Source organism: Canis lupus, chromosome 16, assembly GCF_048164855.1.
Source record: "Canis lupus baileyi chromosome 16, mCanLup2.hap1, whole genome shotgun sequence".
Classification (NCBI taxonomy): domain Eukaryota; kingdom Metazoa; phylum Chordata; class Mammalia; order Carnivora; family Canidae; genus Canis; species Canis lupus.
In genome coordinates, this window is record NC_132853.1 from 45504707 (window position 1) to 45519339 (window position 14633).

At 44.1% G+C, this 14633-nt stretch overlaps 1 protein-coding gene across 2 annotated transcripts in view; it reads left to right on the forward strand.

Moving 5' to 3' along the window:
• Window positions 1–9504: 9504 nt before the first annotated feature.
• Window positions 9505–14633, forward strand: part of WIPI1 (WD repeat domain, phosphoinositide interacting 1) — a 32502-nt gene continuing 27373 nt past the window's right edge. For both annotated transcript variants that reach the window (XR_012009142.1, XM_072781045.1), the window contains exon 1: window positions 9505–9683. Coding sequence is in view for 1 of the 2 variants with exons in the window: in XM_072781045.1 (XP_072637146.1) it covers window positions 9604–9683 (80 nt within the window). In the remaining variant the exon portion in view is untranslated. The remainder of the gene's footprint in view (window positions 9684–14633) is intronic.

The following is a 14633-nucleotide window of genomic DNA, read 5'->3' on the forward strand; positions in this document are numbered from 1 at the left end:
AACTTGAATGGCTCAGTTGGTTAAGCGTCTGACTCTTGGTTTTGGCATGGGTCATGATCTTGGGTTCAGGGGATCAAGCCTGAATCAGGCTCTGACTCAACTCACAGTCTGCATGAGATTTTCTCTCTCCCTCTTTCCCTGCCCTTCCCCCATTTATTCTCTCTAAATAATAAATAAATAAATAAAACCTTTTAAAAAAAGAATCCCTGGGAATGTACAGAATTGTTTATGCAGTCATGGGAAATTACATGCCTGGGTCAAGAGGACCTAAGAATCTATACTATGTTCATGGATTGGAAGAAAAGAAGAATAGCCCACCAAAAAGAATCAATGCACAAAACAGTACACGATAAATTATTGCTGTCCTTGGTATGGGATAAATCTCTTTTTAAAAAACAACTCCCCCACCATTCCCTGGGAGTTGCTAAAGCAAGATTCTTTCAAGAGCTCAGGAGAATGAGATCCTATCAGGAATGCCAAGTGGAAGTTAGTGTTGATGTGCTCTGGGATGAAAGACAGAGGCAGGCAGAGCATTCCAGAGAGTGAGGTCAGACAAGGGTCATCTGTAGATAGAGGCTGACTTAAACCTCCACATATGGGAACAGATGCCTGCAGAGAAAGTGTAGAAAGAAGAGCCGAGGGCCTAGGAAATAGCTACCCTAAGTATTTTAAGATATGTCTCCTCAAACACTTGATATCTTTCTGAAAAGCTCTTAAACAGCCTCTGGAACCAAACTTCTATAAAAAAAGTAGAAACCCACCAAAGGACATTTCTGATTGCAGAGAAAAGATGAAAAGTCCAAGTCATACCTACTTCAGACACGCAGCAGTGAAAACTCTCAGTCTTGTTTTTGGAAAACATGCCAGCTTTCTATTCCTCATGCATATTTGCTATCAATAAGCAAAATGGGAGATTGTGTAGATAATAGGTACCAAAATAAACTGGTGCATTCAGTTTTAGCCAATGAGCATTTGCCAGTTCAGGTTTCCATTTATAACAGAGGTTCTCACTCAACAACAATGTGAAACGTAGAGCTGCTGCAGCCGGCTCAGCGCACACACCAGTTTCCTTTCTGTAGTGTTCCTAAAATTAATTAAAGGAATACTCAAAACATCAAAAGAGGACATTTCACCCCAATTCTTCACCACTGACACATTTTTCTTACATCTGACCTCCTCTCGTAGATTCAGCTACTACATCTTCACCAATGATTCCAAACCTCTCTCTCTCTCTCTCAATCCCATATACCTACCCTATGCCATGTATTCCAGATATGCCTCTGAGACATTCCCTCTTTGATGTCATACAGGGTCTTCACAGTTCAAGAAATGACTTTGTCCTTTGTGTCATTAGTTATAGGGTTAGCACCACTTTTTATCCTAACAAGAAACCCACACAATGGGGTACTCCGGCTGAATTGAAGCTGGGGTTAATCATATGAAATATCTGAAGACCATGTCATAGCATCAACAGCTTTTAACAAGGAGGATAAAATAAGAACAGAGAGACTAGGCCAGAAGGGGCAGCCCAGGGTCTGCTTCAGATATTTCTCCCTTGACTTGGCCTCATGGGCTCACATTTCAGCTTTATACGTTGAAGCTGAATGAGTCTCTATATGATACAAAGCTCTTTGTCCAACTGTCAGAGCATGACCCAGAAATACTTCATGGCTTTGGCTCATTGTTTAGTGCTAAGGGACCCAGTACTACCTGGTGTCCCAAGAGTTTGCAGCTTTGCAGACATGGCATAAAAAACTCAAGGTTTTTCACATCCTTGGAGATGGCTATAATAATTGTAAAAAATGAAAACATAAACTAACAAATGTTGGCAAGGACATGGAGAAATTGGAGCCCTTGTATGTTGCTATGGAAATATAAAATGATTCAGCCCCCTTGGAAAACAGTTTTTCAGTTCCTCAAAAAAGTTAAACATGGAATTACTGTATAATCAAACAATCCCATTCCAAGATAGATAGATAGATAGATAGATAGATAGATAGATAGATAGATCTCTAAGACAATTGAAAACACATACTCAAATAATCACCTGTACATGTATATTCATAGAAGCACTTTTCACAATAGTCAAGAGGTAGAAACAACTCAAATGTCCATCAACTGATGAATGGATAAATAAATTATGGTATATAACTTAATGGAACATTATTCAGGAGTAGAAAGAAATTAAATACTTACTGACACAGACGACCGCATGGATGAGCCTTGAAAGCACTATGCTACATAAAAGAAGCCAGACACAAAAGGTCACATGTTGTATCACCTCATTTATAGGAAACATCCAGATTATTTTTTTTTAAATATTTGACAATTCGGTCCTCAGCGCTTTCATCGATCATATACGGGTACACAAGATTTCAGGCGGGGTGCAATATCTCAGCTTTAGGCCCACAGAATGTTAGAGAAGGAAGTAATTATTTTGCCTGGCTTTTCCTAAACTTTGTTCTCCAAAATACTGGGGGCAGATGAAGTCGTAGGAAAGACCACCAAGTTCACCCAATTTATGTTAATGTTCTTAACTTGGTATGCTAAGGGAAAGTGTACAGCCAATGAACCATGGGCTGTCTCAGTAAAAGGCTCTGAAAAGGGGCTTTGTGTAGGGTTTGGGTTTGCACTAAGTGATCCTAAGGTGGGAAGGGTAGGGGAACAGACATCAGACCAGGGGTGGAGGTGGTCATGAAGTAGGGTGCTTTAATAATTGGGCATCTCACAAATCTTTGTTCAGCGGGTGGGAGGGATGGAGAAAGCCTGTGGAAAGCATTGATAAAAGAGACTTAATCACTCAATGTTAGCCCCTTTGCAGCTGTGGTGTGGCCTTGGGAAAAACACTGTTTTCTGTTGGCTTCGTGCTGGCCTCGTTTATGACTGTTGGGAACATCACAGTCTGCTTATCAGGGCTGACTTTCATTTTCTTGGGTCCCACAAGAAGTTAGTGGGTGTTCCTACAAGAAAGAGATCTACATAAGCCTGGAAAGTACTTCTTAAACAATGTGAAACAATAAATTGGGCCTCCTGGAGTTTTTATTTTTTATTTTTTAAAAAGATTTTATTTATTTATTAATGAGAGAGAGAGAGTGACAGAGAGACAGAGACACAGAGACACAGGCAGAGGGAGAAGCAGGCTCCATGCCGGGAGCCCGGAGCCCGACGCGGGACTCAATCCCAGAGCCCCAGGATCACGCCCCAGGCCAAAGGCAGGTGCTGAGCCACCCAGGGATCCCCTCCTGGAGTTACCAAGAAACCTTTAATTTATTTTCAACCCAGCTGCCTGAGTGATTCTGTTCAAATGAAAGTCAAAATGCCCAGTGGTTTCTTGTCCCTCTCCCACATTCTTTTCCATTACCATTACCATTACCATTTCCACTTCTTTTCCTGTTTATCCACGCCTCCTATCTCTCCACCAACCATGCTCACCTCCTTCAGGCTCCTCCTACCCAGACAGCTTTTCCCCACACATTCCCTTCCCTCCCCCAGGTCTTTGTTCATAAGGGACCTTCCAGTGATGCCTCCCCTCCCCTACAGCCTTCAACACCCTCCCACTGCTTTATTTTCCTTCTTGGCTCTCACGGCCATTTGAGATACTTTCCATTCTGTTTTTCTTGTCTATGGTCTCTCTGCCCATATAAGCAGGGATTTTTATTTAATTTTTTCCCCAAGATGCATCCCCCGGACCTGGAACCATGGCAGGCACAGAACAGGCACTGAATAAAGATGTGTCAAATGAATGAACAGGCCAACGCCTTCCAAATTTCTTCTCCTTCTGCAAAAGAGTGCTGAGTGAGGCCTCTGTATTTTCCATGTACAGACAGTAAAGAGGTTTTGGAAGAACACATGGAGAGTCTGAGACTCTTCTTCCAGGGTTTCAGGATGAGCTCTCTCTATCTTCTCACACAAGCCGGTCTCTCCTTCAATGTCCACCTACCAGCCTGGAACTGAATTGGTTCACTAGATGGCACTGTTCACCAAGAATCATGGCATTCTTCGCCCTCTCCCTGGCTCCCCTAAGGCCTTTGAAATCACCTTTTCCCCAGAAGTGAAGAATTCCAAGGAATAGTGACTGTTCATGCCAGCTCTCTAGACCAAGAAGAAACCCAGAGTCCTAGAGCACCACTTAACTAGCCACCATCACCCGTGAGTGCAGGTTAATCTTTTATCTGAGAGCAAAAGCTATTTCTAGATACTTCTAGTAGTACCACCAGTAACAAACCTAAGCAAAGCTTTGGCTCCTTTTGAAAACCTCTAGGCTGGATGTCCTGCCCCTTGCACTTGGCCAGTGGCCCTCTTGGCATAATCTCCCTCTGTCTCTCTACCCTTGCCTCTCTGTCCCTTTAGAGAATGGAGTACAGGTTAAGATGCCAATTCTATGACCAGATCTGAGGCACAGCAGTCCGAGAGGAAGCATGGAATGAGAGGCAGCCTGGAAGTGCAGTAAAAGGGTGAGCAAAAAAACACATTTCTATCACAAACTGCCCTAGGACCTTGAGCTACTTATCCAACATCTCTTGACCTTGGTTTCCACAGCTGTGTGATGGGGATTAAAATCTCTGGGACAGGACATGTAGTGAGCATTAAATGAGAAGATGCATGAGGCAGGCTTCAGGCCAAGCTTTCTATAAAGCTTTGCCTTCCATTTCCAGATGTCACCTATATCTATACTCAAAAACCTCAGTCGGGGCGATTGGTTGACCCAATGAACACTTCTCTGTAATCCTGGCTGGTCTTAAAATGGACTAGTGAACAAAATCTCCATGATGGAGCTTCTCTATACTGCCTTGACTAACAGACCATTAGCTTAAGGTATGTCTGCAAATGCACACATAGAAAGCTACTGTCTTCATGAATGTCAGCCAATTAGCAAGTATTTGTGGGCCACTTGTGATTTTGCCTCAGCATTTTAAGATTATTCTGGAAGCAAAAATAAGACAGATGGGAGACAATGTAGACAAAGACACTAGTTCACTCTTCAATGAAATGTCATTGTTTCTTGCTTTTGAGACGAAATATGTAAGTCAAGGAATGTTAGAATGGTTATTGGTCTTTGCCCCCACCCTCCCTTTTTTAATTGATAAAGCCAGATAGAGTGGTTCCATTTTGGGAGCAAAGGCACGTTATAGGGGCTGTTCATTCACTGCAGCCATGCCCTCACACACAGACTGTGCCTGTGATTAGTTTTAAAAAGGCCAATTGTGCCCACTGTTTAGTCATGCCTCTGGCTGGGTACTTCCTGTTTGCCAATCTGATGGGATCACCTCCTTTCCCAGAAATCATCCTACGCTCCAACCCCTTACCTCCTACCCTAGAATGGTAGCAGAGGGGTGACTCCTTGAGCCTGGGACACATCCCCTCTCTCTCCCTACCCTCAAGGCTTACCTATTCTGCCTCGAGTCCCCAGGCCCTTCCTCCTTCATCCTTTTCTCAAAGGACTACCATACACTCGTCCATTCCGGTTCTACTCTTTCAGCTCACGTTCTGAGTGCTGAAACATATCAGAAAAGAAGAAGGAGCTTATTTCCTATGACTTGATTTTATAAAAATAGAATGGATTTTTATACAAAGAAGTGGACAGGAATGGTATTTGTTCACCTCATAGTTACTCTAATTATAGACAGTTGGGTGTTATGCACAACCATATTGGGTGACATGCGGGTTGCATCAGACAGGATGTGTCATTTCCAACTTCCCCTGTCATTGCCCTGTGCAGTCCCTCATCAGCATTTTAAAATTACAACCTGATTGCTGCACAAATAGGAAGTCTTCCCATTAGCTGAACTGTGGTCTGCAATTTTGTATTACCAAGGATACTTAATTCCCAAGCTCAGCTTTATTCTTCCAGATTTTGCTGATTTACTGTTTCCCTAGAAATAATAGACATTTTGTCTGGGAAAAGACAGACACTTAGGTGTTTCATTTGGAAGAAGGACAAAAAGCTGAAGTCTTGTTTTTATTGTGGTCAAGTGTTGTATATCCCTCTTCTTCCAGATAACCTCTGCTTCTGTTATTTGGTGTTGAAATTTCTGCTCCAAGAATGTGGAAGGATTAGGATGCTATAAATATAACAATATAAATCAGGAGTTTCCTCTCCCACAGAACCTGGAACTGGAACTTAGAAAAAGAAAAATCAGCGTGAGCAGAAATGAATCTAACACCTCTGAATTTATTTGTAACATTTTCTTTGGAATTTTTTTTTCTTTTGAGGGTGGAGCTTCTCAAAGAGACTGCTTATGCCTTGAACAGAGGTCACACACTGGACCTCCACAAACCACATTCAGCCAGCTGGTCTATTTAATTTGGTCCACACAGTGTTGGTTTTTTTTGTTTGTTTTTTTGTTTTTTATAAGAGTTGGTCATGGACATTTTAAATTTTTACACAAAAATATAGGGGTATATAAAATATTTATTTAAAATGTATTTATATAAAAATACAGATTTTGATATTATCTTGGGAAAAATAAGTCCAGCTGAGGTAACCCTGGGATGTTCTTTGCTCATGGGTAGTGGTGGACGGTGGACCATTAATTCAATGGGAAACACCCAAGGGGGACCATTCACAGGAAAGGTGGGGCTGGGAAGATGATCAATTTTCTCACATACCCACATCTCTAGGCCTGAACCATAATCCCAATGAGCATTCAGTTCTGCTGCATCAACATATGACTAACTGCATCTTCCTGAATACCTGCCCAAACCACTAGTTTCTGAAAGCAGCACCATAAGCTTCTATTTTCCTAACCACGGAATCAGCTTTGACTCTTCCCTCCTCTTCCCTGCCACACCACACCTCCCCCATCAGCCACCGGGTTCTGCGGTTTATTCTCCCCCAACTCCACTGAGCAGTAAAATAGCTACCAGCCACATAGGCATGTTAAGTGTGGCCAGCCTAAATCGAGGTATGTTCTATGTGAAAAAAGATACACTGGATTTTAATGACTTATGTCAAACAGAAAATAATCGAAACTGGCTGATTAGTACTTTTACACTGATTACCCATTAAAATAAGATTTTTTGACATATCGTGTTAGATATATTACTAAAATTCACCTACTCATTTCTCTTTGCCTTTTTTAGTGTGGCTTTAGGAAATTTTAAATTACAAATAGGATTTACATCTGTGGCTGACATTTTCATTCTTTCTTTTTCTCTTTCTTTCTTTCTTTGGCTCATTATCTTTCTATTGGGCAGCAGTGCCTCAAAATATCTCTTCGTGTGACTTGTTAGTGGTGCTAATCATAGCCACAGTGCAATTATATTATAATATGTAAGTATCAAATCAACATGCTATACACCTTAAATTCACACAATGTTATATGTCAAATATATTTCAATAGAAAAAAAGTTTCTCTTGGGTTTGTTCTATCCTTTCTTGCTGCCATCCAATAGCCTGTATCTCATGTCCTGTCACTCTGAGAATTTCACATTAGTCTAAATTTTTCACCCTTCTAATCTGTTGTGCACACCCTGGCTGAGTTTATCTGTCTAAAACACTGCTTTTATCATGAAACACTCCTGCTCAAAAACTAACACCAGCTCCCAACTTTAGCCCATAAAGTCCAAACTATTGAGCATAACAGCTTCCACTGTAAAAAACAAAACAAAACAAACAAAAAAAAACAAACAAACAAAAAACAAAACTTATTCTGCATTTCATTTAATTCTTCAAACAACCTTGCACCTAGCCTACCAGACTCCTGGTTTTCTAAATGGCCAAGCTGGGAGTGGTGTGGAGAAGCACCTTTGCTCCAAGAGGTAACAAAGATGATGCAGTTAAAACAGCCAAACAGAAGCCTTTTTCAGGGAGGATAGTTTATACAACACCTTTCAATCAACTAAGGAGCAATCAATATCTGTGGGTGGATCTGTGAGCTGAACTATTTTTACATCAGTTGGGAGAAAAGAATGAGAGTGTGGAGTGAAGAAACTCTTATATTTGCATTTCAGAAAATCCAAACCGGAAATGCAACCAGAAAAATTTAAGTGAAATAGTGTTCTTCAGTCATCCATTCTAGGTCCGGTTTTCCATACACACACGTATATATAGCTTAGTCACAAAATAGATAAAGTTACTGTGGCATAACAATTAAAATGTCATCTCAACTTTCAAAATATGAATTAAAAATTCATCAGAATGGGGCACCTGGGTTACGGTTAAGCGGTTAAGCGTCTGCCTTTGGTTCAGGTCATGATTCCAGCATCCTGAGGTGGAGCCCCACATCAGGTTCCCTGCTGAGTGTGGAGTCTGCTGCTCCTTCTGCCCCTCCTGCTTGCTTTCCCTCTCTCAAATTAATAAATAGAATCTTTTAAAAAATTCATCAGGAATTATATAAATCCAAAGCCAGCAGAGCTACTGATTTCTACACTGTGTTGGGTATTTTACATGGCAACATGATCCTTGTCAGGATTCATCTTAAATATGTGAGTTCTGAACTGTGCCATCTTCAAGATCTCATCCCTTTCATCAAATACACCATCTTAAACTCATTTTTAAAAAGATTTTATTTATTTATTCATGAGAGACACAGAGGGGCAGAGACACAGGCAGAAGGAGAAGCAAGCTCCCTGCAGGGAGCCTGATGTGAGCTTGATGCCAGGACCCCAGGGTCACGCACTGAGCCCAAGGCAGACGCTCAACCGCTGAGCCACCCAGGGACCCCACATTTTTTTTCATTTTTTTTCAACTACAGATCAGATAGGCTTTGCCAAACTTTCCAGCAGAATTGTCTGGTTCACGGGCCTTGCAATCAGACAAATCCACTTTCTACCACTTGTGTTACTTTAGACAGACTCGTTAGCTGTTCAGTTGCCCCTGTTTTTAAAAAAAATCGAGCATAAAGCATATTTTCCTGTTTTATAAGAATTCAGCGAGATACCACACGCAGTTAAGACAGTGCTTGGCATGCAGGAAGAGCTCTCCCCTGCAGGACAATCGGTAAAATAACTTGAGATCTCTCCGGCTTTAGCATCCCCATCTCAGAAACTTTTTTCCCTAGGCAGCTTGAAGACTCTACAAAAGGGTGAGGCTTTCCGCGTCTCACGCTCTCTACTAAACGCTGTTAAGTTTAATAGGCAGAGAGCTACTGGTGACAGCGGTCTGGGCGGGGTGAGACCGAGCGCGTCCGCCCGCCCTGGTCGCCGCAGCCCCACCGCGGACGCCGGCGGCGGAGGTCTCAGCCGCGCTGCTGCTTCCCAACTCCCGCTTCGCAGCATCTGGCAATGACAACACCACCACGTGGCCTGCAGCGCCGCGTCACGCGCCTTCGTCCAATGGGGCGCCGCCTCACCGAGCCGGGGGCGGGCCGTCACCGGGGAGGGGCCGCCCGCAGCCGTCGCCAATTGGCCAAGGCGGCGCCGTGGGCGTGGACTCGTAGCCAATGGCGGCCGGCGGTGGGGCCCCGCCTCTCGGCGGCGAGGTTTGGCCGGGACCCGCCGGAGGGTCCGGGGCCGGGCGGGGGGGGCGGAGCGAGGCGGGCCGGGGCGGGGCCAGAGGCGGAGGGGGGCTGGAGGCGACCCGGCCCGCGGAGCCGGCGCCAGCGGGCTGCTGAGGTGGCTGTCGCCGGCTCGGAGCTGCGGCTGCCCCGGGTCGAGCCCCCGATGGAGGCCGAGGCGGCGGAAAGCCCCCCGGGCGGGGTCGAGGCGGCGCTCAGCTGCTTCTCCTTCAACCAGGACTGCACGTAAGCCGCGGCGCCTGCCCTGCGGGGAGCCCGGGCGGAGGTCGCGGGCGGGGGTCGGGTCCTGGCCGCGGAGTTGCAGCCGGAGAGGCGCAGGCCTACGCCCCAAGAGGGCGTCGGCGGCCGGGCCGGGGCGGCCCGGGGCGGCCCGGGGCTGGCTCCGCGCAGGGGGCGGGGGGCGGGGGCTCCCCCTCCTCCTCCCCTCCTCCTCCCCCTCCTCCTCCCCTCCTCCTCCCCCTCCCGGGCAGGGGCTTCGAGCGCCCCCACCCCCGCTGCGGGCCGCGGAGCCAGAGCGAGGGAGGGAGTCCGCGGGCGGAGGGGGGCCGGAGCAGGGGCGGAGGTGAGCGACCCGAGCGGGGGGCCTGGGGGGGAGGGGAAGCCAAGACAAAGGAGGTGGGAGGGGAGCGGGCAGCGGCGGGTTGACCCCAGGCTAGGTCATTGGGGCCCAAGAAGATGGGAATACGGGGAAAACTTTCCCATTTGTCCTTGAGCATCTCAACGTGGCATCTGGGCAGGGCCTGGGACAAAGAGGCAGCCTATCCCTGTGGCCGGGCCAGCCCCTGCCCCAGCCTAGCCCGGGGCACCTGGCCTGCCGCCTCCGGGCGTCAGAAACCCTCCCAGCCCTCCTCTCCCTGTTTTCACCGAGCCCCCTCGGCGAGGCAGAGTCCCCTCCCCTCCCCCGAGGCCAAGAGCCCTTTCCCGGACCACCCCCCCTCCCACGAGCTCCACCCTGTTGCTTTTTTTTTTTTTTTTTTTTTTTTTGGAGCGGATTTTTAATATTTCACTTCGATGTGCACATTTGGACTCAGGCCAGAGAGTGAGCTGCCGAGCTGTATTGCAGACATCTCGAGGATTCCCTCCCTGAGAAGCAAACGCCTGTTTCCTTCCCTCTCGGCCTGGACTTGTTAGACGCCAGTCCCCGGGACCATATGGAATCATGCCTTTGGAATGTGCACCCAGAGCATCAAGCAGGGATGTCCACTTTCCAGTTTCCCACTTCCTGCTGTACCAGTTTCTGTTGTGTTCCTTGTTTTGGAGCCGGCTTCAGGCTTGGGCCTTGGCTGCCTCTGACCAGGCTGTGCTAATATTGAACATTCAGCGGTGTAATTAAGGCCATCCTGTACCATAAGTAAATCTGGCTCCCATTCCCTTTGTATTTCAGTTTAAAAACACCCTATGCCAAACAATATGCCTTTGTTCGAAAAAAAAAAAGAAAAACTGGATGTGTAATCGGGTAATAGGGTAGCTGGACAGCTTGGTTGCATGAGTGACTTATGAGTGACTTTCAGGCTTTTTTTTTTTTCTTTTAACCATAATCCATTTTAAGAAATAACATATTACAACATTCCCTTATACCCACATGCATAGGATATCCCTGAAAAGTGCTTCATTAAGCAGTGTTTACCCCTCCTATGTGTGATACCCTCTTTTAAAGGTGTTTTTAACACACCGAACTGTTTTTAAGATCAACTGATGGGTTGAGACCCGCAGTTTACAGAAATGATGGTGTAGATAAAATTTTGACGTTTTGTAAGAAGCATTTTGCAAGAGAGGATGGCTGTTGAAATGCCAGAATGTTTTCCTTCCCAAATGAACACAGGACAAGGAGAGGAGTCAGTTTGCTTATTGGAAGTAAATGTTCTAAATTCTGCTTTGTGGATATTGTTTGTTAGACTTTTTATTTTTTTTTATTTTTTATTTATTTATTTTTTTTGTTGTTAGACTTTTTCAAGTCATGTTGGTTTTTACTCTCGAGTCCCAGCTTTCTGAAACACTTGGGTAAAAAATGTTATTTTCAAAGCTATTGGGTGGTTGGAAAGTTAATTTCCTTCGTCTCTACTGTCAGTTCTGTTTTCTTGGATGAAAGCTCTGCTGGACAGCTCTGTCTCACCTATAAATAAAAGTTTTTGTCACAGTCAGTTGCTCTGAGCCACAGAGGGTATGACATTGGATTTTAAAATAAGTCAAGCCCCTTACGAATGCACTTAGGAGTATCAGAGTGTCTTTTTCTGTAAGTGTAGGCTGAGTTTGAAATCCAGTACTACAACTAACCCTTGCCAGTCTCCTTGGATCATACTTCATGTTTGGCACTGTGCTAGACACTTTGGGTACATTTTTTCATTTGATTGGCAGTATGTATTTGTCCCAAGCCCTATTCCTGTGAGAGATGATGAGAATTTTTTTTTTCCTGCAGGAAGGCCTTACAGATAAAATAAGATTTTACTTTGAACTCCTGGATTCAGCATCTTTTGTGGCCATTGATCAATCATTTAAAACCTAACAGTAATCACATTGCCATTTTCTCATGTATAAAATCCTTCTGTTCTAGGAGCAGGGCTTACGTTTGAAAATTATTTTAAATTGCCAGACCTTATGGTTAATATCACAAGACTCTAGTTACATTTTTTCCTTCACTTGCAAGTTTTAGAAACCTCAGTGTGCTACTAAACGCATCTATATTTATGTGAAAAAGTCCTGTGTGAAAAAAGTTTAAAAGCAGTAATTCCTACAGAGTATATTTTAAAACATTTTTTCTGAATCCTAGAAATAAAAAGGAGCCTTTTAAAGTTGAGGTATAATTGGCATACAGTATTATATTAGTTTCAAGTGTATGACCTGTTGTGATTAGACATTTGTATACACTGGGAAATGGTCACCATGATCAGTGTTCTAAACATCTATTGACTTACAAAGTTAATGTGATTTTAGCTACTGTATTTCCCATGTTGTACATTAGCCCCCATGACATATTTATTTTATTTTATTTTTAAAGGATTTTATTTATTTATTCATGAGAGAGGCAGAGGCACAGGCAGAGGGAGAAGCAGGCTCCACTCAGGGAGCCCGATGTGGGACTCGAACCCGGGACTCCAGGATCATGCCCTGGGCCGAAGGCAGACTCCCAACCACTGAGCCACCCACTCATCCCCATATTTATTTTATAACTGGAAGTTCGTTGTTCCTGATTTCCTTCACCAATTTCGTAACCCCCCCCCCACCCAACACCCTTCCCATCTGGCAACCACCAACCTATTCTCTGTAAACTCTGAGTCTGGGTTTTGCTTTCTTCTGGTGTTCTTTTTTTTTAGATTCCACATATAAGTGAAATCATGTGGTATTTATCTTTCCCCATCTGACTTATTTCATGTAGCAAAATACTCTCATCCTTTGCTGCAAATGGCAAGATTTCATATTTTTTCATGGCTGAGAAGTGTGTGTATGTGTGTATGTGCACACGTACATGCCACATCTTTATTCATTCATCCACTGATGGACACTTAGATTGTTTCCATAGCTCAGCTATTATAAATAACATGGCAATGAACATAAGGGTGCATATATCTTTTGGAGTGTTTTCATTTTTTCTTCAGAAAGATACCCAGAGGGGATCCCTGGGTGGTTCAGCGGTTTAGCACCTGGCTTCGGCCTAGGGCATAATCTTGGAGTCCTGGGATCAAGTCCCAAGTCAGGCTCCCTGCATGGAGCCTGCTCCTCCCTCGGCCTGTGTCTCTGCCTCTCTCTGTCTTTCTCTCATGAAAAAAATAAATAGATAGATAAATAAATAAATAAATAAATAAATAAAAAAAAAAAAAGATGCCCAGAAGTGGAATTGCTGGATCATAGGATAGTTCTAGTTTTAATTTTTTGGGGAACCTTCATACTGTTTTCTGGAGTGGCTGCATCAGTTTACATTTCTACCAGTAGTGCACGAGCACTGCCTCTCCTCCGCATCTTTGCCAACACTTTGTTATTTCTTATCTTTTTGATAATAGCCATTCTTACAGGTATAAGGTAATATCTCATTGTGGTTTTGATTTCCATTCCCCTGATGATTAGTGATGTTGAGCATCTTTTCATGCACCTGTTGGTTATCTGCATGTCAATTCAGATCCTCTCCCAATTTTAAATCAGATTGTTTTTTTGTTATGTGAATTTATTTATTTCGGATAGTAACCCCTTGTTGCGAATATTTTCTTCCACCCAGTGGATTGTTTTTTCATTTTGTTGATGGTTTCCTTTGCTGTGCAGAAACTTTTTAGTCTGTTGTAGTCCTGTTTGTTTATTTTTGCTTTTGTTTCCCTTGCCTTTGGAGTAAGATCCAAAGATCATCTCGAAGACCCATGCCAAGGAGCTTACGGCCTGTGTTTTCTTCTAGGAGTTTCATGGCTTTGGGTCTTACGTTCAAATCTTTAATCCATTTTGAGTTCACACTTGTATATGGTGTCAGCTAGTAGTCCAGTTTCATTCTTTTGCCTGGAGCTGTGTTTTGAAGTTTTAAGATGCTGCTGGCTTGCCTCTTCAGTTACTGTTGGTCAGCTCTGGGTGCACAGCACACCATGTTAGCCCCCCAGCAGGTTGGAGGACTGAGAGACAGAGGCAACTTCCTCACTGGTTAAAAGTTGACCATATTCTCCTATCCTTGTGACCCAGAGAAGAACAAACGTTTGGGTAGAAAAAAAACAATTCCAGGGAAAATCACGTGACCTCCTTTTTAATTTTTAGGCTAATGAAACCAGAGCCTTGGCCATCCAAACTTGCCCCAGTAAACTGCTTCTGTTCGTATATGCTTCCCTGTGAAGAACAAATCTCACCTTTTCAGATATTTGTTTTAAATGAGGAAGCCGGGCTAATTTTTAGGTCCACTTAGGACCATTTTAAGGTCCGTTTCAGCTCTGACATCGCATCTTCCCAAGGGTAGAAGTGCTCAAGATCAGACTGCTTATTCTGAGTGTGCTCTGTGTGAGGTTTTGCTCATCAGTGAGGTGCTAAAGGCAAAGTAGGAGAGAGCTGGTTGGGGATCCCAGCTGCTGAACAAAATTGACTCCTTTGCTTTCATCCTAAGGCCAAGGCAACTGGGGTTTACCCTCCGTCTTTATCTGTTGGTTGAAAGTGAGAAAATAAGAAAAGATTTTTTTTTTAGCCCATATTGTTTCAGATGGGTGTTTAATTTTT